The sequence below is a fragment of the Mustela erminea genome, chromosome 1 (assembly GCF_009829155.1).
Source record: "Mustela erminea isolate mMusErm1 chromosome 1, mMusErm1.Pri, whole genome shotgun sequence".
Classification (NCBI taxonomy): domain Eukaryota; kingdom Metazoa; phylum Chordata; class Mammalia; order Carnivora; family Mustelidae; genus Mustela; species Mustela erminea.
In genome coordinates this window covers 154,981,959-155,009,074 of record NC_045614.1, presented here as the reverse complement: position 1 = coordinate 155,009,074, position 27,116 = coordinate 154,981,959, and the positions used below count along the sequence as shown (strand labels likewise).

The 27,116-nt window shown below is 44.6% G+C and overlaps 1 protein-coding gene across 2 annotated transcripts in view; it reads left to right on the top strand.

The window, feature by feature from the left end:
• Window positions 1–3,189: 3,189 nt before the first annotated feature.
• ARHGAP31 (Rho GTPase activating protein 31) overlaps window positions 3,190–27,116 on the top strand; it is a 113,591-nt gene continuing 89,664 nt past the window's right edge. For both annotated transcript variants that reach the window (XM_032347931.1, XM_032347922.1), the window contains exon 1: window positions 3,190–3,312. In XM_032347931.1, the coding sequence (XP_032203822.1) occupies window positions 3,213–3,312 (100 nt within the window). In that variant the 5' untranslated portion in view covers window positions 3,190–3,212. The remainder of the gene's footprint in view (window positions 3,313–27,116) is intronic.

Sequence of the window (27,116 nt, the reverse complement as noted above, 5' to 3'; positions counted from 1 at the left end):
AGGCATAATGGACGCCTTGCCCAGTACTCAGTTCTACCTCAACCCTCAACACTAAACAACTTGAACCCAACTTTACATGACTTGTCACGAATCAGGGACGAAAAGGTCTCAGGCTATTACAGGATGAAACATTTAGGATTGTGGTGTCCTCCTGGGGAATCCTCAGGAAAGCACAGAAGAATTTTAGGACTGTGTCAAGGTCACCAGCTTTCCTGGTTCACCTAGGCAACTCTGTTTTGCAACAACCTACACTTCTGTGTTTGTTGGTGATTAAGGGGATCTGATACATAGCTAACGTTATACTATGAAGTGTATGAGAATTATTTGTAAACTACCGATGGGCTTTATCATGAGAAAGATTACATTTAACAAAAAATACATGTAATTAAAAATTCATTGATAATTGAATAAGGGCTGTTGGTTAGTTAATATTATGGTATCAATATAATTACCTAATTTTGATAATTATGCTCTGATTATAGCAGATATTAATATTTGGGAAAGCGTTGTGAAGGGTAAATGGGAATTCTTAGACTATTATTTGCAGATTTTTTATAAGCTGAAATTACTTCAAAATCAAAAGTTAAAAGACTGTTTTCAAGGATTGAAAAAGGTAATTTAAACTTGACAATTTATCCATATTTTGTCTTCTGGGAGCCTGGACCCAGGAAAAATCACCCCCTTCAGCCTCCCTTCTTTGCTGAAGTCCTCTGTAGGATAGATGAAATGAGTGGTTATGAAAGTGCTCACTAAAGTAAACTCCTAAACAAATGTTAATAGTAATAATTATTGTCTCATATGGAAATGCTTCTCTATAAAGGGAGGAACAAGCCATCACACTGAATACCCTACCAGAGATTCTCTAATGCTTAGAAATTGTTGTCCTGGCACTAGAAAACAGGGAGTCATTGACTGGTTTTGAACAAAGCAGGCATATGACAACAATACTTCAGGAAGGTTTGTCAAGCCTTTAGTACATATGATGGAAGAAGTGGGCAGAGCCTGGACTCAGCAAATCCCACTACAAGTTTTTCTAATAACTGAGGAGTGAACAATCCTTACTGAAGGGGCGTGGAAAAAAAGAAACCCAGAGGAGAGGCATTTTGAAGGACTCATCAGTCCAGGCAGGACTAGCCTAGAGGTGGGGTTGGGAGGAAAGAAATGAGTCAGTGGTTACTTGAAGATGTCTAGCCAAGATGACGATGGCTATGCTAGTGTCACTGACAGACGGATGGAAAATGCAAGGAAGGAGACCCCATACACAGAGCTTGGGTTTGGAACTCCAGTGGCTCCAGAAGTCAGGCAGGTGCAAAGGGGGGGAATACAGGTGGGGGGAGCTGCAAACCTGAAAGGGAGCTGTCACAGCGGGCATCAGCAATCCTTGCCATGTGGGATTGCACTTTCCCTGTTACCAGATCTCCCATTTTTGCAAGAGGAGCTAGAAACTCAGATCTCTTAAGTGAAATCTCTTAACCCTTTAAAGTTGGCACGTAATTTTAAAAAATTTAAAGCGTTGTGTATGCCAGACCAAACACATCTGGGGGCCAGATTCAGAAGGCAGGCTGTCACTTGTGACCTCTGGCAAAGACAAAAGGTTAAGGGTCAAAGTTCACTGTCAAAGTGATACATAGGGAATTAAGGGACTGTAAAGGGATTCAGTAAATACTATAAAGTTTCCGTCAGCATTCTGAACTGTATGAATGTCTATATATGGATTTGAATTTATACAGGAAGTTTAATCTTCAAATGGTTAAATCACAAGAATTTGAGTGCTTACTGTGTGCTGAGTACACAGAAGTCAAGGAATTTCAGATCTAACTGGAAAAGAAAAAAAATCACGTCCTCCTGAAAACTGGAGACAAATTATCAAACGGCCTGGGAGACTACTTTCTCCCCATTATGCTCGAATATCAGTCACCTTAAATCCTGGATACCCCGCAAATCACTTCCACTTGGCAAACTTGCAATAATGCGTGTGTGCGGTGGAGTGTGTGTGTGTGTGTGTGTGTGTGTGTGTAAATCTGTAACCAGAGATCTGATTTCTTGGGCAGCGGTTACAAGGCAGCAGCCTCCAGTCTTCCCTCAGCGTCGGAGGGGAGCTAACGGGGTTGGGGGTACCTGGGCGCTGGAGAGGAGGATGGGAGTGGCTGGCGGAAAACCGCTCGCCATCGGGTTTCTCCGCCGGACTCCCTGTCTTTGTCTCTGTCACTACTTCGAGTGTTTGTGTAGGAGAACGCAGGCACCAAAATAGAAAGTGTCAAAGAGATGGTGACAACGAGGATCAACACAAGGCAGGACTTTTTTACAGTTCCACCTAGCACCCTGCGTCCCGAAGGCCAGCGCGCCGCCTCCCGCCCTCCTGCAGGAGCCGCGGTGGGGCAGGAAGCCGGCGGCTGGGGCTGCGGGTCCTCCTGGGAGCGCGGCGGTTTCCTCCCGAGCTGCCCAGTTATCTCCAGAGCCGCCGACCAGCTCTCGGCGGAGCGCGTCCTCCCCGCCCCCCCACCCCGCACTCCTCAACCCACCCACCTACTTCCTCCGGCCCCATACACACGCAGCGCGGAGCTGCCAAAAATTTCCACCCTCCGCCCCCCTCCCTAGCTAACTTCCTTCCAGCATTTCCTGAGCTGGATGATCCTAGGATTTGTAAGACAGGAAAAAAAGGAAGGCGTGAGGGCGGGCGAGAGAGACAGGATGCTGGTTTTTCGCGTTCCCGAAGCCGTCTGAAGGCAAGACAGCGGGCGCAGGGCAGAGGAGCCACGCAGCCCCCGGGCTGTCTGCTCGCCCTCCGGCTGCTGCCCGCTCGCCGCGCGCTCGTCCTCTCCGGGGCATCTGCAGAGGCGGAGAGGAGAGCTCGCCCTCCCTCCGAAGCGGAGGAAAACACCCGAAGACACCGCAGGAGCCCGTGGAAGTCCCCGGGACTCCGAGTGAGGAAGTGACACTCCCGCCGGCCGGCCCGCGGCCGCCAGCTCCGCCCGGCCTCCCGCCCCGCGGCCCTGGAGGAGCGCGCCGTGGACTCCAGGCTCCGCGGCCGCGCCGGGCTCAGCGCCCCGCGGGCTCCATGCGCGCTGCCCCGGGCCGCTCTTCGTCCGCGCGCCCATGCGGCCCCTCAGTGCCGCGCCGCAGCCCGTGATCTGACCCGGGAGACCGGCCTAGGCGCGGTGCCACGCACAGGGCAGGGGGAGACGGAGGGGCAACCTCTTTGGGACTAACTCATGAAGAACAAGGGTGCCAAGCAGAAGCTGAAACGAAAGGGAGCCTCCAGTGCCTTCGGCTGTGACCTGACCGAGTATCTGGAAAGCTCCGGACAGGATGGTAAAGTGCCTTCGCCCCCCACCCCCACCTTTTCTTTTTGTTTGAGGGCGAGATGGACTCTGCTGGGGTGTGTTAGATTCGGTTCACGAGTTAATGTAGTCCAGGCCTGTGGGCGCAGTGAACTTTTTTTTTCTTTTGAAAGACACGTATGATTCCGAAGGTGCACGGCGCTGCCGCCCCGACGTGCAGAAGTTGTGGCGGTCCTTCCGCTGGTCGCACACCAGCCGTTAATGGGCGGTGCTGCTTCAAGTTTAACCCGCTATCTCTGCGGGCTGGGGGGTGGGAGCTCCAGGGGTCCTGATCGCGAAGTGTGGATGTCGGAGGGGAGGGATGCGGGCCGGACTTCTGGGATGGTGATCACTGGGTTTCTCCGGGTACATAATTACGACCGCCTTGGGTGTCCTTCTCGGGCTCTCCAATTTCATCTGCTCGCATCTTTTTTTATTAATGTGCTGGAAGGCAGGGGGTGCGGTGGATCCTGGCTGGGGGAGTGGTTGCACAAACATTTTCTGAATTTCTGAACGGATGCCAGATATATAGTACCTCCCTCCCTCCCCTTCCCAACCCCCCAGACCCTTTACCTCCTCTTGGCTTTCAGATTAGCATTTGGTGTGTCAGACAAGAAGAGTGTTGTAAAAAGGTCAGAGGGCCCGGATTTTAAAATAGTTTAGAGCATATAAAAGAAAAGGAGAGCCAGCTTCTCCGTTTTCAAGGTCAGACTGCATTAAAAAAAAAAAAAAAAAAAAAAAGGTGGGGGGAATCCTGCAGAGTGGAGACAATTTAAACATTTGTTGGTGCAGAGGGAAAGAAAACAATCTAGAGTACAATAACAGCATTTGGGGTTAGAAGTTTTTAATCATAGGAAAGTTGAGGAAATTGAGCAGAAAATGACTCCTTTTGTAAGGTTGACTGGTCTTGTGCATACCGTGACAAAAAGGCCTTGTCTTCAGAAACTTAAGTGAGAGAGAAAACAGTTCACTATATAGGCCTTGTATTTACACATAGAGAGCTATAACAAAGGAGGAAACTGGAGGGCTGTTTAACTGTGCAGAATAATTCTGCCTCCAGGAAAATCATCTCAAAAGCGATTTGATTAGCTCGTATCAAGTGTGCATCTCAAAAACAGGGCAAAGATTTTGTTTCAGTTCCGTTTTTTTTTTAAGACTCAGTACCACCTAGTAATTTGCAGTGGTGTGATATTCCTGTGGCGTTCTAGACTCCAGTGTGTGCTGTTCCATTAGGACAAATGGCTTAGTATCTCAGAGCTCGGGGGACCACAGGTTTCAGAACTGCCTCTTTTGAAACCAAGAATAAGTCAACTCATTTCATCCTCTCCAATAATCCGGGAGAGGGCAATTTGAATTAAAATTGGACTAAACTTTTCTGAATGTGATAGAACTCCAAGGGTGCATCTTAACCACTACCCTCAGAAGTTCAGAAGGAAATGTTTCCCTCCACCTGTTTTCTTGAGGAACTTCAAGTTTAAGTCCAGGCTCACTACAAATGCTCCTGTGATGCCCCTGCCCACCATGTGGGTGTTATTTTGGGCCCCCCCTTCAAGCATGAGAGTTGCATGGGGGTGCTTGCTGGTCCCGCCCCATTCTTACAATGTCATAAATCATAAGATGAGCCAGGAATCCCAGCATTCTGTGAAGACACCTCAAAGGCAGCCTTTGGCATCTCTTGTTTCACCTGCTTTATATTTTGGGCTTCCATACAGGTTTCATTTGGGGAAGGGGAAAAAAAAAAAAAGGAAAGGGGCTACTGCTTAAAGAAAAATAATTGAAAACCAGTACCCAGTATTCCCAGCCGTGGTGAAGTGGGGGGCAGGAGAGGCAAGGAAGCCCAGACAGGTAAATTGACCTGCCTAAGGTCATACAGTAAATCACAGAGGTTGCTGAGGGACCTGGCCTACCAGGCTCCTCTTTCTTCCCTAGCTTTCTCATCTAGGCCAACGTTTTCCTCTAATGATTTTTTTTTTCCTAAATTGAAAGCAGACAGCCCTGTCACAGGATCAGCAAACTTTCAAGTCTGACGTACCTGAATACAGTTTAGCTTTGAAACAAAAGGAAACTGACCCACTTAATGGTCTAGACACCATTCTTGTGCCACATGAGAATTAGGTATGCATAATAAACAGCTTATATAAATGAGAGTGATTAGGATTTTTTTTTTTTTTGCCACATTTAAAACTCATTATGTGGTTGCCTCTTATTTTTCCTGCAGTATAGCATCAGTAGGCAAAACGCTAATGGTTTTTTCTCAGACAGTGTGTTTTCCTCACAGACTTTCTGAAGCATGTATTGGTTAGTAGACAAGGTCTGGCCTCTGCTTCCAGGGAGGAAAAGCTGACCTGGGCACTGCCCCTCTGCCCACCACCCTGGAAGTTCAACCCAGAATCCTGAGGGTGACAAGTCAGCATGGTAAAGAAACCAGAAGGCTGGGGAGGGCCTCACAAGACATACATGAGTATTGAAGTGTGGAGTCAAGGGTAATGGAATGATCCTGCATAGAGACAGAGAGAAATGGATCCAGGTTTGGAAGCGCAAGGGCAGAAGGGAAGGACAGAGATGTAGGAAAGCCAAGAGAGTACTTATGCTGGGCCAGGGAGGGAAGCTGGGGTAGAAGACAAAGCTGGTGACAATTCGCTGTATTCAGGCCATCTGCAAATGGGGAAGCTACACCCTGCGGTCGAGCATAAAAGATGAATGCCATCCACTTCCGTCATTTGCTCTGGCCAGCCCTGCTACCTTCAGCCAGATAAATCTGCTAGCAGAGGGTGTGTGGGTGACGAATAGGTGTCCAGCTCAGAGCAGAAGCTGCCCAGGGCCAAGCTTCAGCTTTAATCTTTAGGAAGCTGATGAAAACCAGAAGCCCTTCCTTATAGAAACACACACACACAGACACACACACACACACACGTGCATGCGCGCACACACACACACACATCGTGTATGCGTTTTCTCTGGGCATTCACACTGATGCCAAGTTCAGACCCTGCAGTTGATCGTGCCAGCCGCACACAGGCCTGATGTGAAGGGTCAGTTTCCCCCTGCTTCTTTGACCACTCTCCTGCTGCCTGGTGAGAACACTCAAGCATGGCTCAAAGTTGCTGGTGGCCAACTTGGCCAGCACAATGACTGCCATGCCAACCCTCAGCTCTCCCCTGGGAACCAGATAGCATTATCTTCCTGGCCGGATTAGAGGCAGAAGAGCATCCCTCCCTCACTGGTATCCTGAAAATAGTACAGTTTGGTGGGATCTTCTTTTTTGACCGGTGAACGTGAAGGCCTTTTGCTTGCAACAATGTAATGAAAACCCCATCATTTTGTCACCTGCAGTTGGAAGGCTGCTGGTGAGGCCCCGGGAGGCCGGAGCACGTCCACCAGCATTCCTTACCTTCTCCATCCTCAGCCCAGCACCTGGGCTCTTCCCTCATGGCTTGGAAATTCTGAGGCCGGGAGACCAGGGACCAGTAAGAGAACGTTACCGGAAAAGCTGTCTTCTGCCTCCATTTGCGTCAACTGTCTCCCCTGTGAAGGGTGAAGGAGGTTCTTTTTTTTTTTTTTTAAGATTTTATTTATGTATTTGACAGAAAGAGCTCACAAGTAGACAGAGAGGGAGGCAGAGAGAAAGGGGGAAAAACAGGCTCCCCATTGAGCAGAGAGCCCGATGTGGGGCTCGATCCCAAGACCCTGGGATCATGACCTGAGCCGAAGGCAGAGGCTTTAACCCACTGAACCACCCAGGTACCCCATGGCTGAGGACATTCTCACCCTTCTGAGCAACTCTGTCATTTTATTTGATCTCTGGGAAAAGATGATATTGTCTGACCCAGTGGTTTGCCATGATGGTGGTACATTCGAAGCACCTGAGGAGCTAAAAAAAAAAAAAAAAAAAGGCAATGTGAGGGTTTGCCCAGGTCCCATCTCAAAAGAATTAAATCAGAATGTCTTGTTGCCCAGGCAGGCATGAGTATGTTTTAAAAGCTTCCTAGATGATTCCATTGCACAGGCAGAGTTGGGAACCACTGCTGGCAGTGTAGGGTTTTATGGGCCATTTTCTTCCTGGATAAAGAATCTTAACTATTCAGAATGTATCCTCTGAATGTTTGATAAGAATTGTGAGCCTTTTTATGACTGAGGCTTTTTTTTCTAGTTTTTATCAGATTGAAAAGGAAGAAAAAAATATATATATATATATAAAATTTCTGAGGCTAAATAATTCTCTCTGTTTATTGGTATATTTAACAAATAGGGACTGAGGCATAGGGGAGGTACCATGGGAGAGAAACATGCACCCCAGACTCGAGAAATTTACAGTCTAGGGGATGTGAACAAACTTTCAGAAACCAGTAACTCAATGAAGCTCTGAGATTACCTGTCATAACTAAAGGAGGAGCTGTGAAAGCTACTATCTACGATCAAATAGATAAGATACCCAAACATAAATGGGAACAAAGTCTTTCTGTTCAAGGCAGGATTTAATACTGCCTGGAGAACCACAAAAGTTACGCTCTTTGGCTTAGGCCTTTCCTCCCCAGCATCTCAGCGGGCACATCCTTGTCAAATCCTTCCTACCTCATTCTTTGTTCTTTAGGTCTCAGCTCCTTCTGGAAACCTTCCCTGACCTCCCACGTCGGGTGCCTCTGCAGGGTACTCGCATTAGGAGTTCTGGAAGCTTACTGTTCGGCATTGAATTCCAACTTTGCCTGGTATAAGTTACTTACCCCCCTGGGCCTCAGTTTCCTCATTTGTGAAATGGTGATAAGAGGACTGATATGAGGATAACCGAGTTCATACAGGCAGAGCACTTGGCAGAGGACATGCATATGGAAAGCTATGAATGTAGCTATTATTATCATAAAATCCTGGACTTGTCCTAGTATAATCACCTGCCATCCGTGACTGAATGAGCAAGGGCTCCAATGAGATGTAAATGATAGGGTCAGTTGGGTTGTCAGTCACAAAGGGAGACTGGAGGCAGACTTATTGCCCTATTGAATGAAGAGGCCATTTCCTGCAGGGATTTCCCAGAGCCATGGGAGAGTAGACCCTTGGGGCATAGTGTGGAAGAGCAAAATGTCAACCTGAGTCCAAAGGGCCCTCAGAAAGCTCTGAGAAAGGTGCCCCGCCGCTCCTGTAACGAAAGGGAACTGAAAGAGAAATCAGGTCCTGGAGGTTGAGCTTGTGGGGACAGAACAACAACCTCACAGGCTTGAGTTTCGAGGGACATCCCCATATCTGGGTCCCAGAATTGGACCAGGAAGAACCCAAGCAGGAGAATTAAGGCCTTAAGCCAGAAGCAAACTGAAAACACAAAGTCTGATGGTCACTTACTCTGCATCGTCTGGACATGGCAAACAACCCTCATAGAGAATAGAAACAGCTACTTCCACTTACCCACAGCCCTCCCTCCTGCCACTCTCCAGACCTGTGCCAACAGCCCCTTGACCACAGGCATGGCCTCACCCTTCCACTTCCCTTACCCACCCCCACAGGCGGCCACTCAGATGCCTTCCAGCCTCAGGAGGCTCGGGTGTTGGCCCTGCTGAGGAAGCCCACTCTCTGTCACCCGCCATTCCCTGGAGCTAAGTGAACCATCTGCTATGGGGTAGGGGGGAGCTGGAGGCCTCGCCTTGTGCTGGGGCCTAGGGGAACGTGATGAAAGCGGGAGCACCCTTTTCCATAGCCAATGCTGTAAGTGGGGAATAAGCTCCCTGTTCCATTGGAGCTGTAGATTTTGCTGCATCCTTTTTACCCCACCCCACCCCCACTCCCTCAGGCATCTGTAGGCTAACTGGAAAACTTCTGTGGGAGTGGGGAGGAGGGGAGAACGCATTCTGAATTCCAGAAGCTGATTGACCTAGGCCGTCCTGAAACCCTTGCTGGGGACTGTTTGTTCCTGGGTATCACCTCACTGGAGAGTTTCCTGGGATTTTGTGGCAGCGTGGCTGGCTGTGGGTGGGAGAAGCAGGTGGGCTGAAAGACCCAGGACTTAGTCTGAGGATAAGAAATGTGCCCCCCCCAACTCTTTTTCCATTAGATATTGTAGCTAAATATTTTTGGAACAAAGTAGCGACAGACCCTTCTAATTGGGGTGACCTGGTGCTCATTTCCTCCAGAACAGACTGATCAGGGTGAGCTATCCACCCCCACTGGCCTCTGGGTTTCAGAATTCCACTGTCCCCTCTGTGGTGCCTTCACACAGGTCTGGAGGACCAGGAACGTGGATCTACTTGTTTTCTTATTGTTTTGTTTTTCACTCATAACTTGTCTTGAATTTAAGCCAATGTAGCTTTTTCCCACTTACTCCCACCCTTCAGATGACTTTTCTTTTTGCTTATGTGTGCGTGTCCCACCCAATTTTCTGAGCTATCTCTGTGCCCCTGTACAAAGGCAGCTCTTGAGTTTAAGTGATCTTAATGCTCCTCCCTGGCAGGGCTGGCCTCAGGTCCTTATTTCCGTGGGGCCGCATCCTGCTACAGCTTCAGGAGTCTGGAGCCTGTCCCTCTAACCCTCCCCTCCGGGATGCAGTTTTAGGTAAGGTTTAGAATAAAGAGCATGCAGAGGAAAGATGCGACTGTGATTCAGAGAAGAGCAGATACTGGTATTAGATTTTTTTCTAAGAGCAACTTCTGATGGAGAAAGATGAGAGCATGATGCTGCTGGTAGCTGAAGGAGGAAGGAGGAAAAGTAGGTGGTCTTGGAAAAAGAGAAGGGACCCAGAAATGAAGGCTGAGCCCCAGGTCAGACTTGCTTGTTTTTTTTTTTTTTTTTTTTTTTAAGATTTTATTTATTTATTTGACAGAGAGAGATCACAAGTAGAGAGAGAGGCAAGCAGAGAGAGAGAGAAGCAGGCTCCCTGCTGAGCAGAGAGCCCGATGCCGGCCTGGATCCCAGGACCCTGAGATCATGACCTGAGCCGAAGGCAGCGGCTTAACCCACTGAGCCACCCAGGCGCCCGCTTGTTGTTTTTATTAGTAGTTAGAGTTAATGTCTGCATGGATTGCTTACCATGTGCCAGTCCCTTTATCCATACAAAGTCGTATTTTTGACATCTGTAAGAATCAGGCATTTTTTATCCCCACTTTATAGAGGAGGAAACTTGATGAAGGAGGTTAAATACATTACAAAGATTTTGGAGATGGGAACGGCAGGATTTAAATCCAGATCTACCTGACTCCCAAGGCCACGGTCCTGAGCACAAACACAATCTCCCAGAGTAGCACAGTTTACAATTTGGCATTTACATTAGTTTTGTAAAAATAAAACAAAACAAAACAACACAAACCCATAACCCTGCAAAAAAAAAAAAAAAAATAGCCTTTTCTCCCTTTGCTTGGTTCTTCCCCCAGCCATTAGATCATTAATGATAATAACAAAGGACATTTGCATGGCACTTTCCCCTGTTCGAGGCGCTTTTCACACAAGTCTGCCAGCTTTCAAGACCAACCAGACCCCACCTTTTCCTCCCAGGCCCCTCCCTGCCCACAGCAGCCACAATCCTCTTTCTTCTTGGAATGCCCATTGCATTAGAGTCCCAGACACCCAGCTTGATCTTCATTTCCCTTACTATCCTATTTTCTTTTTTTTTTTTAAATTTTTATTTATTTATTTTAAAGATTTTATTTATTTATTCGACAGAAAGAGATCACAAGTAGGCAGAGAGAGAGAGAGAGAGAGAGAGGAGGAAGCAGGCTTCCTGCTAAGCAGAGAGCCCGATGTGGGGCTCGATCCCAAGACTCTGGGATCATGACCTGAGCCGAAGGCAGAGGCTTTAAACCACTGAGCCACCCAGGCGCCTCCCCCCGCCTTTTTTTTTTTTTTTAAAGCCTTACTATCTTATTTTCTAACTGGCATGTCGGTGATGAGCTCTGCTGAAGGCGGCTGGCAGTCAGCAGCTCAGGCACATTTGGTCGTGCAAAGTGCCTCTCGAGGTGAGCCCCATGGCCAGCACACAGTACTTGGTTGATTGACCCTATTTCCTCCTAAGGAAGTCAGTGTTCAAGCCCTTCTAGGAAGCTCAGGACCAGAGACACTCTGATGGGCTGCTACAGTGTCAGGAATCCAAGATTGTTTAAGGTTCCCCTTGGGGGCTCCTAGCTACTCCAAGATAGAAACTGACCCAGACTTTGCACAGGATGCCCCAGAAACACTGCCTTTTCCTAGTGCCTCACCAGTCACTCCTTGGTATGAACCACATTCTTGGCGGGGCCCCAGAACCAACTGAGTTTCTGGGATGGAGTCTCAGGCACTCTTTGTTCTAGTTCAAGCTTGGCTGATGCATACCAGGCCCTAGGACCCCGCCCATAGCATGATGCTGCCCCAGAATGCCTTTGGGGACCCCATCCCCACCTCGCCCAGCGAGAGAGGGATGAATGTCACCCCCTCTCCCAAAGCAACATATCCCAGCTCTTACTGTTAAAGACACCAGAAAATAATTTGACATATAAAATAGGATTCTGGCAAACTATAAATAAATCTATAGCTTTCGTGACAGGCAGTTGAGCTAATTTGTGCAATTATGCATATTTCTTTCCCTGGATCTTTTCATGTTTTTATTCAGAAACCATCTTGTGTGGGTTTTTTTTTTTTTTTTTTTCCATTTCAACGCAACAAGTATTTAACTAATGTGCAAGACACTCTCGGATTTACAAAGATGCTCTCAAGTTGCTCTCAGCCTGGTGAGGTCATGGGAGGGGAGGATAGCTAAGAGAAGTACCAAGAATGAAATTTATCATGGAGTAGCAAGGACTCCATGATAAATATCATCTGACCATGAGGAATGGCAGAGATTGGGGGAGATGGGATGCTTGGTGTCTACAGACAGGAAACAACATGGTCTTGCCTGATACTTGTAATTGCTCATGCCTTCTTGCACCCTGAGGGAGAGACGCTGAAATTCTGGGAAAAGGAGTTGAGAGGGACTTCTTGTGACCCAGCTTGAGGGTGGGGGCTGTCTTCAGTGGCAGGAGAGTGAAACTATCCTCAGGAGAAGACAGAGTAGCTGATGGTACCAAGAGTGGTGACTGGGTTAGCTGCTGTTGGTGCCCTGCCTAAGGGCAGGACAACGAGGGAGACTGGTAAAAGAGAAAAAACTTTTTAATGATGTTAAGTGACCCTCCTAATTATGTGTCTTGATTCAATCTACCAGTATGGCATTGGTGGGCAACCCCATTCTTTATATGAAGACCAACTCAGGTTAAGTAACTTGCCTAACTAACATCACCCAGCCAGGAGATAGAGGAACCAGGACCAAAAGCCTGTCTGTCCAATATTAAATTCCCATTCCACAGCTTTGTGTCCCCTGGACCCAAACAGGTCAGCTGGCAGTAAATCAGGCTCTCCATTTTACCACGCATTGCCAAGGTGATAAGTTCAGCAGGATTTAGCTAGACTTTTAATAAAACTTCTGGCAATGGAGCTCTCATCCCTAGTTTTTCAAAGTAAAACATTTAGGTTCCAAATGGCAGGTTTCTAAACAGAGAGCATGCGCTGTTACCATAAGTAGTCCCTTCCACCACTTCTTTCCCATCTGTTTCCTGCATGCAGAGCATTATTGGGAAACAATGATGTCAGCTCTTCCATATAAATCTACACCTCCCTGCTTGCCCCTCCCCTAGAATGCATATTTTTGTTCCTCTTTCTGGCTTTTGTCTTGCTGTTCTGTTCCTTAAGGACTCACGCTTTTGGCGTCAATTGTTGGCTTTCTTTTTTTTAAATATGTTTTAGCTATTTAAGCTTATTGTGGCCTTCAAAGTGCACATGCTTTTTTGGGTCCATATTTGGAAAATCTTTTGTTTGGCTAATAGCTAGAACATGGGCCTGATGTTAATGGGGAGGAGCCATTTTGCTTTATGGAAAAGCAAAGCTAGATGCAGGGCTCTGAATGGGCTCAGAACTGAGGACACAGGGTGCCTGGGTGGCTCAGTCGGTTAGGTGTCTGCCTTTGGCTCGGGTCATGATCCCAGGGTGCTGGGATCGAGCCCTGCATTGGGGGGTAGGGGGGGTCCCTGGTCAGCGGGGAGCTTGCTTCTCCCTCTGCCTCTGCCCCTAATTCATGATTGCTAGCTCTCTCTCTCTAGTGTTCTCTCTCTCTCTCAAATAAGTAATATCTTTAAAAAGAAAAAGAACTGAGGACACAAATGCTACTTGGGGGCCCTTTGGGGTGCATTAAAGCAGTTTGGACCCTGAGCCCAGAACCCTGAAGGTCAGGAAAATATACTCATGGAGTGATCTGTTTTTTTTCTCACCCCAAGCCTGATTTTCAAATGGGACATGGTTTCTTCAGTTCCCCTTTTTCTACTGCCCCGAATGACAATTTGGTTTCAGAAAGGAAAGGCAGGTGGAAGGAGGGGGGTGGTTAGGCTTTAGGGGGGTAGGGGATGGGGGACATTAGTTTTGAAATCTGGGTCTAAGAATTCTGGCCCTCTCTTTTTAAGCCTCTGGCAGTGGTACTCAAACTCTACTGGGCATAAGAATGACTAAAATTGCAACTTTTACTTTTAAAATTGAACTTAAAATTAAATTTCAAAATGTAAAAAAGCATTAGTTAAATATAGTATACTTTAGTACATTATAAGGAATATTAGAAATACTCCTTAAATTCCCTTTCAGACTCCTCGAAACGAAATGGACATGTAGTGAGAATTTCCAATAGGGGCTCTTGCCTAGGTCGTAGTCCCTGGGTCTGTGGAGAGCATGAGATTTCACTGAATGAGTTCTAGCCTCTCTAGGGCTGAGAGCTGTAAAGTGCCACTGCATTCTGAGGTCGGTCCCTCAGAGATTCTGCTTTTGTAAGTCTGAGATGGAGTCTCGGAATCCACATTTTTAAAGATGAGCTCCAGGTGATCTTGATCTCTTTCGTCTACTGATCTCATTTTCAGAAACATTGACTTGGCCCACAGAAAGAAGCAGCTGAATGAAACCACATGATTTTTATTTTCTTCATTACATTTTACATATTGCTCAAATCCTCAACAGTAAACATGTATTTTTACTACTTAAATTGGGGGGAGGGTGGGAATCTTTAAAAATTATAATGGGAATGGGATAGTCCTGATTCTTTCAACTATTCATAAAGCCTTTTTGTTTTAATCCTTATGACAAAAAAATCTTCCTAAGTCCTGTTTGTTTGCTTTCCTGTCTTCATGGGTGCAGTTTAGTAAAATCAATTAACTTCTTTTCTGAGAGGCAGTGTGATGTGGTGGTTAGCATGTGGCTTTTTGCTGATAATTTGACTTGGTTCAGATTTCTGCTCTCCCGCATGCTAGCTCTCCACATGCTAGCTCCACAAGCTGCCAGATCTCTCTGTGCTTCTGTTTCCTCATCTGTGAAGTAGGGATTGTGGTATTATTGTGCAGGGTTATCATGAGGACCAAATGAACTATTGCATGGCCTGGAATTTAATAAACCTATGGCTAGTATTTCCTTGGTGACTGGAAGTCTTTCCCTGTTTCGGCCTCATTGCTCAGAATGTGGTTCCTGAGTAATGCTACAGATATGGAAAGTTAAGGGAGCTGAGAACAAATACTATTCTGAGGCTCCCATCTATCTCTAGGGGCTTCCTCTTTGAAAAAAACAAATTTTTAATATACCTCCAATTATTTAATTTCTTTGGTTGAATGCATAAAAATGCTAAGTCTTCAGACTTTTTTTTTAAAGATTTTATTTATTTGAGAGAGAGAGTGAGAGAGAGCATGAGAAGGGCGAGGGTCAGAGGGAGAAGCAGACTCCCCATGGAGTTGGGACCCAAATCGGGACTCTATCCCAGGACTCCGGGATCATGACTGAGCTGAAGGCAGTTGCCCAACCGAGCCACCCACGTGCCCCAATCTTCAGACTTTTATTTGTTGATAAATATTTCTGGGGTGGGACTATGGCAAACTTCCTAAATTTACATTTCTTTACTAATCAGAAAAAGTAACCTAAAAACAAAATCAAAAGGGAGGAAAACGAGAGTTACAGTACAAGGCTATAATCATAGTGACAGCCATCCAATCTTCTAGTTTCCATTTGTATTTCAGGAGGGCTATAAATCTGGAAAATGAGCCTGTTTTCATCACTGATGGAACCACGGAAGGCGTGGGTTTTAGCTGGCCCAGATGCTGTTTCCCATCTGCCTATTTCTTTGCTCTACAACCACGGTTTGACAGTTGACTGAATCTAGTAGATCTGGCTCAATCGTAGGTTGTACAAACAGAATCTCAGGTTGTAAAATGTACAGATCCCCCCCTGCACTCCTCGTGGGTTGAATCAAATATGGAGTCTGTTTTCATTTCTCAGTGCTGTATTTGAAGATGGAAGCTTGGCCACAAAATATGTTTAGGAAGGTGATTGGGTGGTGAATTGTAGACTTTCATTACTTCTCACTTTCCATGGCTATTGTCCTAGTTTCCTAAATTGTCTCTCCCCTGTGTAGAAAGAAAAGCTGCTCCTTGAAGACTGGGGCCATGCCCTGTTTGTCTGTGTGCTCAATGTCCGCAGGGCTGGTTCTTTTCTGGAGGCTCTCAGAGAGAATCCATTTTCTTGCCTTTTCCAGCTTCTCCAGGCTGTTTTCCTTCTTCAGTTTGTGGCCCCTCATCACATGTCTCTGATTTCCTGCCTCTTTCTTATAAAGACCCTGTGGTTACATCAGATAATTCAAGGTAATCTCCTCATCTTGAGATCCCTAGATTCTAGACATATGAGACAACATTCACAGGTTCTAGAATAAGGACATGGACTTCATTGGAGTGACATGACTCAACCTACCACAATCTGTTTTCCCCACAGCACATTGGCTCAGTAGATATTAATAATGTGAATGGAGGGAATAAGGTGGTGATTCTGTGAGGGGAGGAGGAGAAGGATATCAGCATTTTAAGCACTTACCGTAAACCAGGCCCTGGGTTAGCTGGGACACAGAGATGAAGACGTATTGTCTGTCCCTGTGGGATCTCACAGTCTCATGCAAGAGATGAGCACACTCTCAACTGACTCTCACACAAACCACAACAGGAGGTGGATGACAGTAATTCTGACTCAGAGGAGCTGGGTCTTCTAAGATGAGTGGAATCTGAGAGGTCTCTGCCTGAGAGAAAGATGTTCCAGACAGAGGGAAGAATCCAAGCCAAGGCTTTGGGTGTAGAACAATATGGCAGGACCAACATTCTCAAAAGAAGAGCAAAGAGAATGAGGGTGAAGCATGAGCCACCCACCTGCCTGGGCTAGGGTTATAAGAACAGATGGCTTATGAAATGACCATTATAATTCTTCCACAGAAGAAAAGAGCAATTGACACAAGTGTGCCAGTTCAAATTCCAATTCAATAAAGGAAGAATCTTGAGCCACCTTTAAAGCTTCTGTGTCCTTTTTGCTGTTTCTGTTGTTGCTGGTAAGAAAAAAATTGGACCCCAGGCTAGGACTAAACTTCCTCCAGGGGGGAGGAAAAATGAAGTGCCCCAAGCAGTTATAACCCAGAGTTTTGGTTTATTCCATCTATTTATAATCTTAGGAAATTTCACTTTTCTCTGTCTTGTGGATGAAAACCAGAGCGATGTTTAATATTTCAAATCCAAGTTTTATTTGAGTTGAAAAATTTTGTAATGTTTCTTCCCACCTACCTCCTGGCCACACTTCTACTCCCTCCCATCTCTTTTTCTTCGGAGGTTCTCTTCACCTCCTCTTTTGTCATTCCTCCAGTTTAAGAAACCATGGAGTAGTTATCAGATCCATTGTTCTTGTCAGTTTTAGTCCCAGGTGCCATTTTGAGCTTGGCGCAGTATGATCAGTATGATCCCACTGTGCTATAGGATGGCCGTCCCCGCCTCAGAGAAGTGTCTTCCCCACCCTGAGAGGTCTCCATCTCTGAGGAGACCTTGGGGTCCCTTGGAGGTGGGCCTCCCTGTCTAGTGCCTGCCTTGCCTCTGCCAGATTCCACAACTCCAAGAACTAAAAATACTTCAGCCTCTGCCTTTCCTTCTGGCAGGCGCTCAAACCGGTTTTGTCCCTTGTGGCTGAAAAAGCAGAGGACCAGAAGGAAACAAGACTAGCTCGATGGTCAGCCACTACCTGAGAGGTTCCCTCCCAGAGGTGCATTCGCTCCCATTCCGGATGGCGGTGGTCTCCATTACCCTCTCACCAGAATAGCCCCTTGGGCTGTGCTCTGCTCTCCCTTGACTCCTAAGTGGAATTGGCAGGAGTCAAGAAAAAATACAGGATGTGATTTTCATGAGGCATAAACACCTGCCACAGTTGCAAGTCATCGTCTTCTCTTGTAAAATTATAAAAGCAATTGTAAAAAAGAAAGAAAAAGAAAAAGAAATTCAAACAGTATGGAGACTTAGTACAGAGTCCCTTCTCACACACTTGCAGTCCCATGTGTGAGTCAGGGCTGGATTCAACCAGACTAGTTCTGTATAGCGAAATTTTCTGAGGGAAATGGGTTCTGTCTGCACTGTCGGATTTGTCAACCACTGGCCACATGTGGCTGGTAGCTTTCGAATGTGGCTAGAGCCATGGAGGAACTGAATGCTACATTTTAATTAATTTAAATTTACATAGCCATATGTGGTCAATGGCTACTGAATTGAATGGCACAGAGAACTTTCTCTGTGTATATGCTAAAAAACATATGCATAGAATGAGTTGCTTTGTTTCTTATTCCCCACAAAGTTACAACATGTATATGTTTTGAGATAGGCTGTTTTAAATAACAGAAGATCTTGGAGAACTACCCATTTTTGTAATTATATATAGCTCAGTCTCACTCTTCTTTATCACTGCAGGGGATTCTGCTGAATGGATGAGTTGTTAAGTATAATTTTATTTTTTTAATTGGGTGTGTGTCACATTCCTGTGTTTCCCAGTGTAAAAGACTCTAATGGACGTAGTAAAAAAATGTCCCTCCCATCCCTGTCCTTAGCCTCCCTGTTCTTCGTCCCGGAAGGAAGTAGTGTTAATTTTTTGGAAATCTTTCTGTAGATATCCCGTGCATATATACAAGCAAATACACATATACTTTTTATACAAGATCATAATTTTTTTTTAAAGATTTTGTTTATTTATTTGACAGACAGAGATCACAAGTAGGCAGAGAGGCAGGCAGAGAGAGAGGAGGAAGCAGGCTCTCTGCCGAGCAGAGAGCCCGATGTTGGGCTCGATCCCAGGACTCTGGGATCATGACCTGAGCCGAAGGCAGAGGCTTTAACCCACTGAGCCACCCAGGTGCCCCAAGATTGTAATTTATTTAACCATTTCTTTCCCTTTTTACAAGTTCCTATAAGGCTTCTCTTTTTGTCTAAATACTGATCAATTAGTAATTATCGAATATGGTATGTGAGTCATCATCATTTTCATTGATAATTATTGTTATTTATAACTTACTGAATATTAATATGGCTTCCCTTTGCTTATAATGAGGGTAGAATTTTCTAGTCCACATGCTTCTAGTTATACTTTAATATACTAAAAGTATACTATATTATATATATACTAAAGTATACTACATTATACTTTAATATACATAACTAGTTATACTAGCTATGCTTCTAGTTATAACTTCTGGTTATACTGGGCTGGTCAATACTAGCTGGTCAGTCTATGTTCTGTCAGCTGGAGTCCAGGCCCTGGGTTAAGGCTGATGCTGGGGGCAGGGACTAATAGGAAGCTCTTTGGCCCACACGCTGGCATATCACAGTACTCTGGTCATCTGAACCACGTTAGCACAGGCCACAGAGACCCAGGAAGTGGCAACAACAGTGAAACAGGTGGCAGCCTACATAGGAATGTATCCTGAAGCTGAGCGTCCATATTTTTGCGAAAACTATAGCCAGAGTATATCTTACAGTAGGATTGGAAAAGAGAATGTCTGATAAGAACCTTTCACTGGTATCACTCTCTATATACTTGAATGGCTTCCCATTACCCTTAAGACAAACATTGGCTCCATAAATACCCATAGGGTTTACCAGTTGTCATCCCCAGAGACCTGCCTAACTCCTCCTATCTCTCTTTAGCTTCACCCAGGGTCTTGCCAACTCCAGCCCATAATTTGGGTCTTAGCGTGCATGTCTCATCCTCCAAGATGCCTTCCCTGATCCCTCTGAGGAGGGATTGGGTGCTCCCATGCTACGCTGCACTGCCCAGTGCTGCTGTTATCACACTGAATGCCCCATCCTCACATCCACCCTATCCCTGCCTCATTCTAGACTCTCGATGACTCTGGGTCAACTCTGTGAGATCAGGAGCCATGTCTCCTGGCTCACCACTTTATCACTGATGCCCAGCATAATGCTGACAAATACGTGTTAAATGAGTAGATGGAGCCAGGGAAGGACAATGCTTGCTGTCGTGGGTCCTAGTAGTGGTGGGGTGGGGATGGAGGAGTGCGTCTGTGTGAGCATTTTGCCCATATGTGTGCATCTGTCATGTGTCTAGGTATCCAACATGGAGAGTAGAGGTGGGGGAATCCACTGGTGCAGCATGGGGTGGCTTCTTCATTCTGCAAATAATTGTCTGCTGGTCATAGGCAAATCATCACACTCTCTGAATCTCAATTTCCCCCATCAAAGAGGGGAATGAGACTTGCATGAGAAGATATAGGCCAAAGAGCTTTTAAAATGGGAAATGAGTATCAGTATTTACGAATACCATAATTATCCTGCAGTTTAGGCACTCATGCTCAGAAAAGACCGAGCTGCCCCAAAGGCTGTGTTTGCTGATATGCTGTGAGTTTGATGCCTCCTTGTAGACATCGCCTACTGCCATGTTGGAAGGAAACCAGGAGTGCTGTTTTCCTGGAATAACGCTGTCCCCGATCATTGGGCTTCCCCAGCCCTGCTAGCTCAGGCATCGGCTACCAACAAGGGTTCTTCCAGGCCTGTAAGTAACTCATGCCAGTGCACAGCTGGGGCTCCCCTTCCATTCCATGCCCGGGTCATCCTGTGCCAAGGCAACCATGGAGATCAATGAGCTAGAAGCTAATGTGTCATTTAGAGCTGAAGGAATCTCAGGAAATTGTTGCCCAAACTTCTGGTTTCATACATGGAGAAACCTGGGGCCCTGGACAAGACAGTAATTTGCCTGAGAAAATGCAGCTGGCCAGTGGTATTTCTGGCTACCTGTTGGTATTAGCCAGAGAGAGCAGGTCAGTGCATTTCTCAGAACTATCCAGCATCAGGAATCCCTGAAAGAGAAGAGGCTCAGATGATAATGGCCTTTAAGAGGGAAGGAGGACTCAGAAGAGACTACCTCACAGCCTGAGAAAAAATATCCTGTATTACATATCTGGTTAAAAGGAGGACATATATTTGCTGTCATAGAAAGATGTCCAACTCTATCTATAGATATTTGATATATCAAAACATATACCATATAATTCTATTTTTGTAACTATATACATAAGAAAAAGTCTGGGGGAATACACTCAAAACATTAACAATAGCTTTTTTCTGGATGGGTGCTTTTCTCTTTCTTCCGCATGCTTTGCTGTGTTGCTGGGTTTTTTGAATGATTTGGGGTTTTTAAATAATGTACATGTATAATGTGTATACTTTGGAAAAACAATAAGGCATTTTCATTATGTAAAAGTGTAAAGATTCCCTAAATTATTGCAACTTTCTTTACTCTGATTTTGTTTTTATCAACAACTTTTCTTTTTTTAAAGATTTTATTTATTTGACAGACAGAAATCACAAGTAGGCAGAGAGGCAAGCAGAAAGACAGGAAAGGAAGCAGGCTCCCTGCTGAGCAGAGAGACCGATGTGGGGCTGAAGCCCAAGACCCTGAGACCATGACCTTAGCTGAAGGCAGAGGCTTTAATCCACTGAATCACCCAGACGCCCCTATCAACACTTATCCTCCTAAGGATGTGCCCATCTATACAGAGGCTAGACCCAACGTGAATTCTTTTTTTAAAAACAAAAAAAAAAAGACAAAATTGCCATTAGATGTCACAAAGTCATTCCCACAGAACTTGGTTGCAAAGAATGAATCACTCTCAGATGAACTTGCCAAATTCAGGTTCTGATTCTGCTGAGGAGAAGACAAAGAGCCTGGACTGCGATGACTCCACGAAGGCCCAGCTTCCCCCATATACACACACCTTGAGGACCTCCTTAACATATCAGCTGGACTCACAGTCCTTATGGCCACTGCTTGGGGTTCAGGGTAGAGCGGTCTTGGAAGCCTTTGGTAACGCATCCTTGAATCTCCAACATAGGGAGAGAGAACTTCGGTTTGAGGTTATGCAAAAATATGGCTGGGTGACCACTTTGGTCACCTGCCGAATTTTGCAAGAGACTTTTGCACCAAACCGTCAGATACTGTGAGACAAATATTTTGGGGTTTAAAAGTAAAGTCCAAGTTAATAGAAGGACAGAGAACCTGCCAAGGTTGCAGAGGTCGGTGGGGAGTATCCTTACATGGTGCCTTACCAAGTGTTTTTACCAAATCCTCTCCTTTGTCCTTCCTAATCCTGTAAGTGAGATGGAACAGGTTATTACTACACCTGCTGTGTAATGAGGACACTGATGGTCCCCAAGGACACAGAACACCAAATCCATGGCCTTTACTAGGACACAAGACTTATATAGCTAGCATGCATGCATAAAGCTCTGGATTAGGAATCAGAAGACATATGTATTTGTCATGTGACCTTTGGAAGTCCCTTCATTTTTCTAAGCCTTAGCTTCCTCCTCTGTAGAATGGGGATAATAACCTCTGTCCAGCTTGCTTTATGGGGTGGGGATCTGACAAGATATTGGACACAAAAATAGTGTTCTCTGAACATAGTGAATTGCTAAAGGAGTAAAAAAGTATGACAGTTTCCCAGGGCAGCACTGAGGGATGTGTGTTTGCGAATAACTTTCTCTAAACAAAACTGTTATTTAGAACTGGATAAACTTTATGCAGCCCCCAACAGTCCAACAGCCCCCAAGCAAGTTCCCTAGGAAGGCAAACTGTTTATTCTCATGCCCCCTATCCTGCTTCAGGTAGAATTTCAGCTTTGAAGAGAAGTAATAGAGTTTCCAGGAAAAAGAAGCATACCCTTTCTCTGAAACCCCCCAGGGCTGGAATGGGCTTGAGTTAGGGACTCTTCCTGAAATACATGCTTGGGATCCCATAGTTTAATCCTAAGAAATTGGTCTTGCTTACTTATTTTGAGGGATATTTAAGTACAAATAAACTTAACATTTGTGGGGCATCTGGGTGGCTCAGTCAGTCAAGCATCTGACTCTTGATTTTGGCTGGGATCATGATCTCAGGGTTGTGGGACTGAGCCCTACATCAGGCTCTGTGTTGGGCATAGAACATGCTTGGGATTCATACTCTTCCTCTGCCCTCCCCACCACCCCCCAGAATAAATAAATAAATAAATAAGTTAAAGTTTGTGCTATGCTTTTCCCATAAGAGGGACCACTACAGAGGTCTCTTGCGTGCCCCGCCCCCCTGCCCCGCTTCAGCAGGGCACTCTTGGTTTCTTCAGTCCTATTTGTTTTATGTTTTGGGATAAAATGTATCTGAACAAAACATTTTATATTTAAAAAATTAAGTTCGAAAACCACTGCTGCTTAAATCTGCGAATCAGCAAAACTTTTTTTTTTTCTGTCTGAGGGTCACCCACCCAGCCAACTATCTATCTCCTGTGCTCCCTCCTGACCTCACTAATAACCTCCTTTCTGAGATCTGTTGCCTGAGGTTTGCCCTGGAACCTTTCCTCTGGGCAGTCCAGGTGTCATGTGTGTTTGTTTCGTTTGGTGACATTTCACAAAAGGCCTGCAGAGTACCCATGCAAATTCAGTTCTTTGGCAAAAAATGTCCGGCACCCATATGTAATGTACTGTTTTCTGTTTTATAGGATAGTGAGGTTTCCATTTTCAATGGGAACAGTATAGAAATAAGGCAGAGAGAGGGTGCCTGGGTGATTCAGTTGGTTAAGTGTCTGACTTCAGCTCAGGTCATGATCCTGGGTCCCAGGATCCAATTCCAGGTGGGGCTCCCTGCTCAGCGGGGCATCTGCTTGTCCCTCTGCCCCTCCTCCTGCTCTTACTTTCTCTCTCGTTCTCCCAAATGAAGAAATAAAATCTTAAAAAAGAAATAAAGAAAGAAAAAGAAAGCAAGCAAGCAGAGAGAGAGAGAGAGAGAGAGAGAGAGGACTGGCATTCATGCCACTTCTCTAGATTTCTATGGATAATTCTTAGCCTTCTTGCCATTGTGGGTATAGTTTCTTACGTGAACACTAGCAACATTGAATAATTTCTGACACTAAAGGGGCATCCCCATTCATGTGGGAGGAAGGGGAAGAAAGAAGAAGCAAGAGGGAAGAAGAAAGGAAGGGAGATGGGAAGGAAGAATGGAATTGGAAGGTGGTACAGAATTTTGGAAACGGCCAAGTGGAAGACTAGCCTTTGCTAATGATGTTCTGTATGATGGGGAGTAAGGAGCTTCAGTGTCTTATCTGCAATAAGAGGGTAAAAATATTTACCATATAGACTCACAGGGACGCTGGGAGGATCAGCTGAAATAGTGACTAGGAAAGGGACTTTCAGATCTCCATTAAGAGGTCATTGTTCCCCCAGCTGAAGACTCTGTCATCATTTTTTTTCACTGCTCTTTGAACAGATGGTTTGAGGGATTAGGATCTTTCCCTCTTTCAATTTAATTTTGGAGCTCTGAAACTAAACCCAGCTGTTTCTACAAAGTTTTCAAATGCTAGGCCTCAATGGTTTTTTTCCTGGGTAAAACTCAGAATCTTTATAAATGATCTTTGCTAGAAGTCTCGAATAATATTCTTGTAAAAACAATAATTTAAAGATAGCACTAATGACAGAGAAGTTACAGTCTGAATTTTTTTTTAAATATCATCTAATAATTTGAATTTTGCCATAAATGTAACTTTTCTGTTCTGCAGATGCAAGCCTGCTTGATCTTTCTGAACTTCCCATATTTAGAAAAATGAAAAGATATTTTACTTACTGATCAACTAATTTAATCTGGTTTCACTGAGCCAGAGAAATGATACCTCCTTTTCTTGGTTAATGTGGCATTTTTCCAAATGATATAGATTATTTACATATTTTACTTAGATTTCTTAAGACAACTAGATTTTTTTTATCTTTGCAGAATGCTAATTGGATACTGTAGAATCTGTCTTCACTTATGATTTTGTATTTTAAGTTAAACATTCAGATTTCTGTCTAATAACTTAAAAAAAAAACCCTAAGCTTTTAGTGAGTATGGAATGTAGTAATAATTCAATGAACAAATATTTCTGGGGAGAAAATTCAAGAAGTGGTAAAAAACAAGCTAAACTGCATTCCAGTATTGGATGGACATCCATCTCTTGGCCCAATGACCTGCCCTCCTTTTTTGAACATACAGGTCACATTACTCAAAAAAAAAAAGCCTTTTCAAAAATAAGCAGTGCCTCTGACCTAGTCTATCTTGGGACTCATTGTTAAAAATTCTTCCCTTCTGCTCCCTTCTTTTGGGCAATACTAAACAAACATTACCAACTGTGGAACAGATGTTCTAATGGGAGAAGTTTCCAGAGCTGGGCTCAAACACAACCCCAGCCAGAACAAGACACTGACCACAGAGATTAATCTTCTGGTATGGGTGGTAGGAGATAAAAGCACCTTCTGGATTTCATCACATATTTTTATAAAACAGTCTCTAGAGGGTTGTGGGTGTATTGTTGTTGTTGTTGTTTTGTTTTGTTTTTTTTAAGAGCAAGTTCAGAAAATTCCTCCATTTTGTGACCCAAATGTCATCGAAATGCTTACATTCAGTCTTCGATAGTTTAAGCAAAGTAAACCAAAACGCTTTCTGTTCCTCTATTATAATTTTTAAATAACGTGATTTCTCTGCCACCTTCTTTGATTTTGATGGGAGGTATTGAGAATTCACTGCACATTGTAGCATAAGACACTTCAAGAAGATAACATTTCACTGCATTCCATGAGTTACAGGGTATCTTACAGGATATGGAGCAGGATGGGCTCTCACCTTCCATCTAGGCACTGGTACAAAGTTATATCCAACAACACACTGTGCTCTTTATTTCTTTATTTAATCAATAAGTATTTGTAGAAATCCTAACATTGTTTTAGTGCCCAAAACATCCCATCTCCTGGCTCTAGTGCCCTTTAATTTTTTTTAAAAATATTTTATTCATTTATTTATTTACTTGTGGGGGGTGTGGGGGGAGAGAGAGAAAGAGAGAGAGAGAGAGCGCACACACAGGCAAAGGCAGAGAGAGAAGCAGGCTCCCTGCCCTAACAGGGAGTTTTTGTATGTGGTTTGTTGACCATCCAGAGAATCCTGGATTTTAATCCCAGAACAAGAATTTTGCCTTCTACCATAACATAGGTTCTCAATATAGTTTATGTTCCATGTGTGATTTTCATACCCCATCTAGTATTGGATAGCTTGAAGAATACAGCAATATTCTTCATTCTACTAGGGCCTTACACAAGACTTGAAGTTGTCAAACCCAAGAAACCTGCTTTTGTTAATTGGTGCATATTTTCCTGCTGCTGCATAAGATCTCCAGAAACACACACATGTAAACATGTGGCTTTCTTGATTTTCTCCCCTTCCGTCCTCATGGAAAAGTTATGGGCCCCAAATAAGGGGCATTTCGTTGTTAGGTATTTTCTAACCCAAAATGAGCATAATTATCATCTACGTGGGTTGAGATACAAAATACCATACTGGTTTCAAACAATCTTGGGCCAAACATAAACAAGTTAAGTTCATTCTGCATATCTAATCTTCATGATTAGAAAATATTCTTCTGATAAATACATTTATTGTAAATAAACTTTTCATGACATCATGACCCTACCTTTTAGTCCTTTACTTCCTTTCCTAAGTAATCATCGTTATAAATGTATTCTTTCCTTCGCTATTAAGAGTTCCATTCCAGGGGCGCCTGGGTGGCTCAGTGGGTTAAAGCCTCTGCCTTCGGCTCAGGTCATGATCCCAGGGTCCTGGGATCGAGCCCCGCATCGGGCTCTTTGCTCAGCAGGGAGCCTGCTTTCTCCTCTCTCTCTGCCTACTTATAATCTCTGTCTGTCAAATAAAATAAATAAAATCTTAAAAAAAAAAAAAGAGTTCCATTCCAATTTGGTCCCTTCTGCCCATGAATCCCCATGTCCTTGCCAATCAGGAATCAGCTGTGAGCTCGTCATTTCCTTTTTATGTATTCTAAAGCTCAGATTTTTGGCCCCTGCTTTGGCCCAGTGAAGCATGCTCTTCCCTTTTGGTGATATCTTGGATGTATATAAATTGCCCCATCCCCTCTAACTTCCACATATCTTTTAAATTATGGAAAATCTTTCAATTGATGGAAAAGTCGCTCAAGTACATCTTATCTTCTTTCACCCGGCCTAGTGATTTCCTAGTGATTTCATATTTTATAGATGTGTGTGTGTGTGTATATGGATAATATGGAAAGTTTCTGAAATAAATTTTTTTTTAAAGATTTTATTTATTTGACAGAGAGAGAGAAATCACAAGTAGGCAGAGAGGCAGGCAGAGAGAGGGGAGAAAGCAGGTTCCCTGTGGAGCAGAGAGCCCTACGTGGGGCTCGAACCCAGGACCCTGGGATCATGACCTGAGCTGAAGGCAGAGGCCTTAACCCACTGAGCCACCCAGGTGCCCCTGAAATAAATATTTTAACTAATAATACATGCTTATCCACATTGTAGAAAAAATGGGAAATATATAAGCATTTTAGGAAAAAAAGATGTAATTTATTTTCAGGGTTTTTTCCTATGTATATTTTCCATGTGGTTGTGATTACATTGTGTGTAT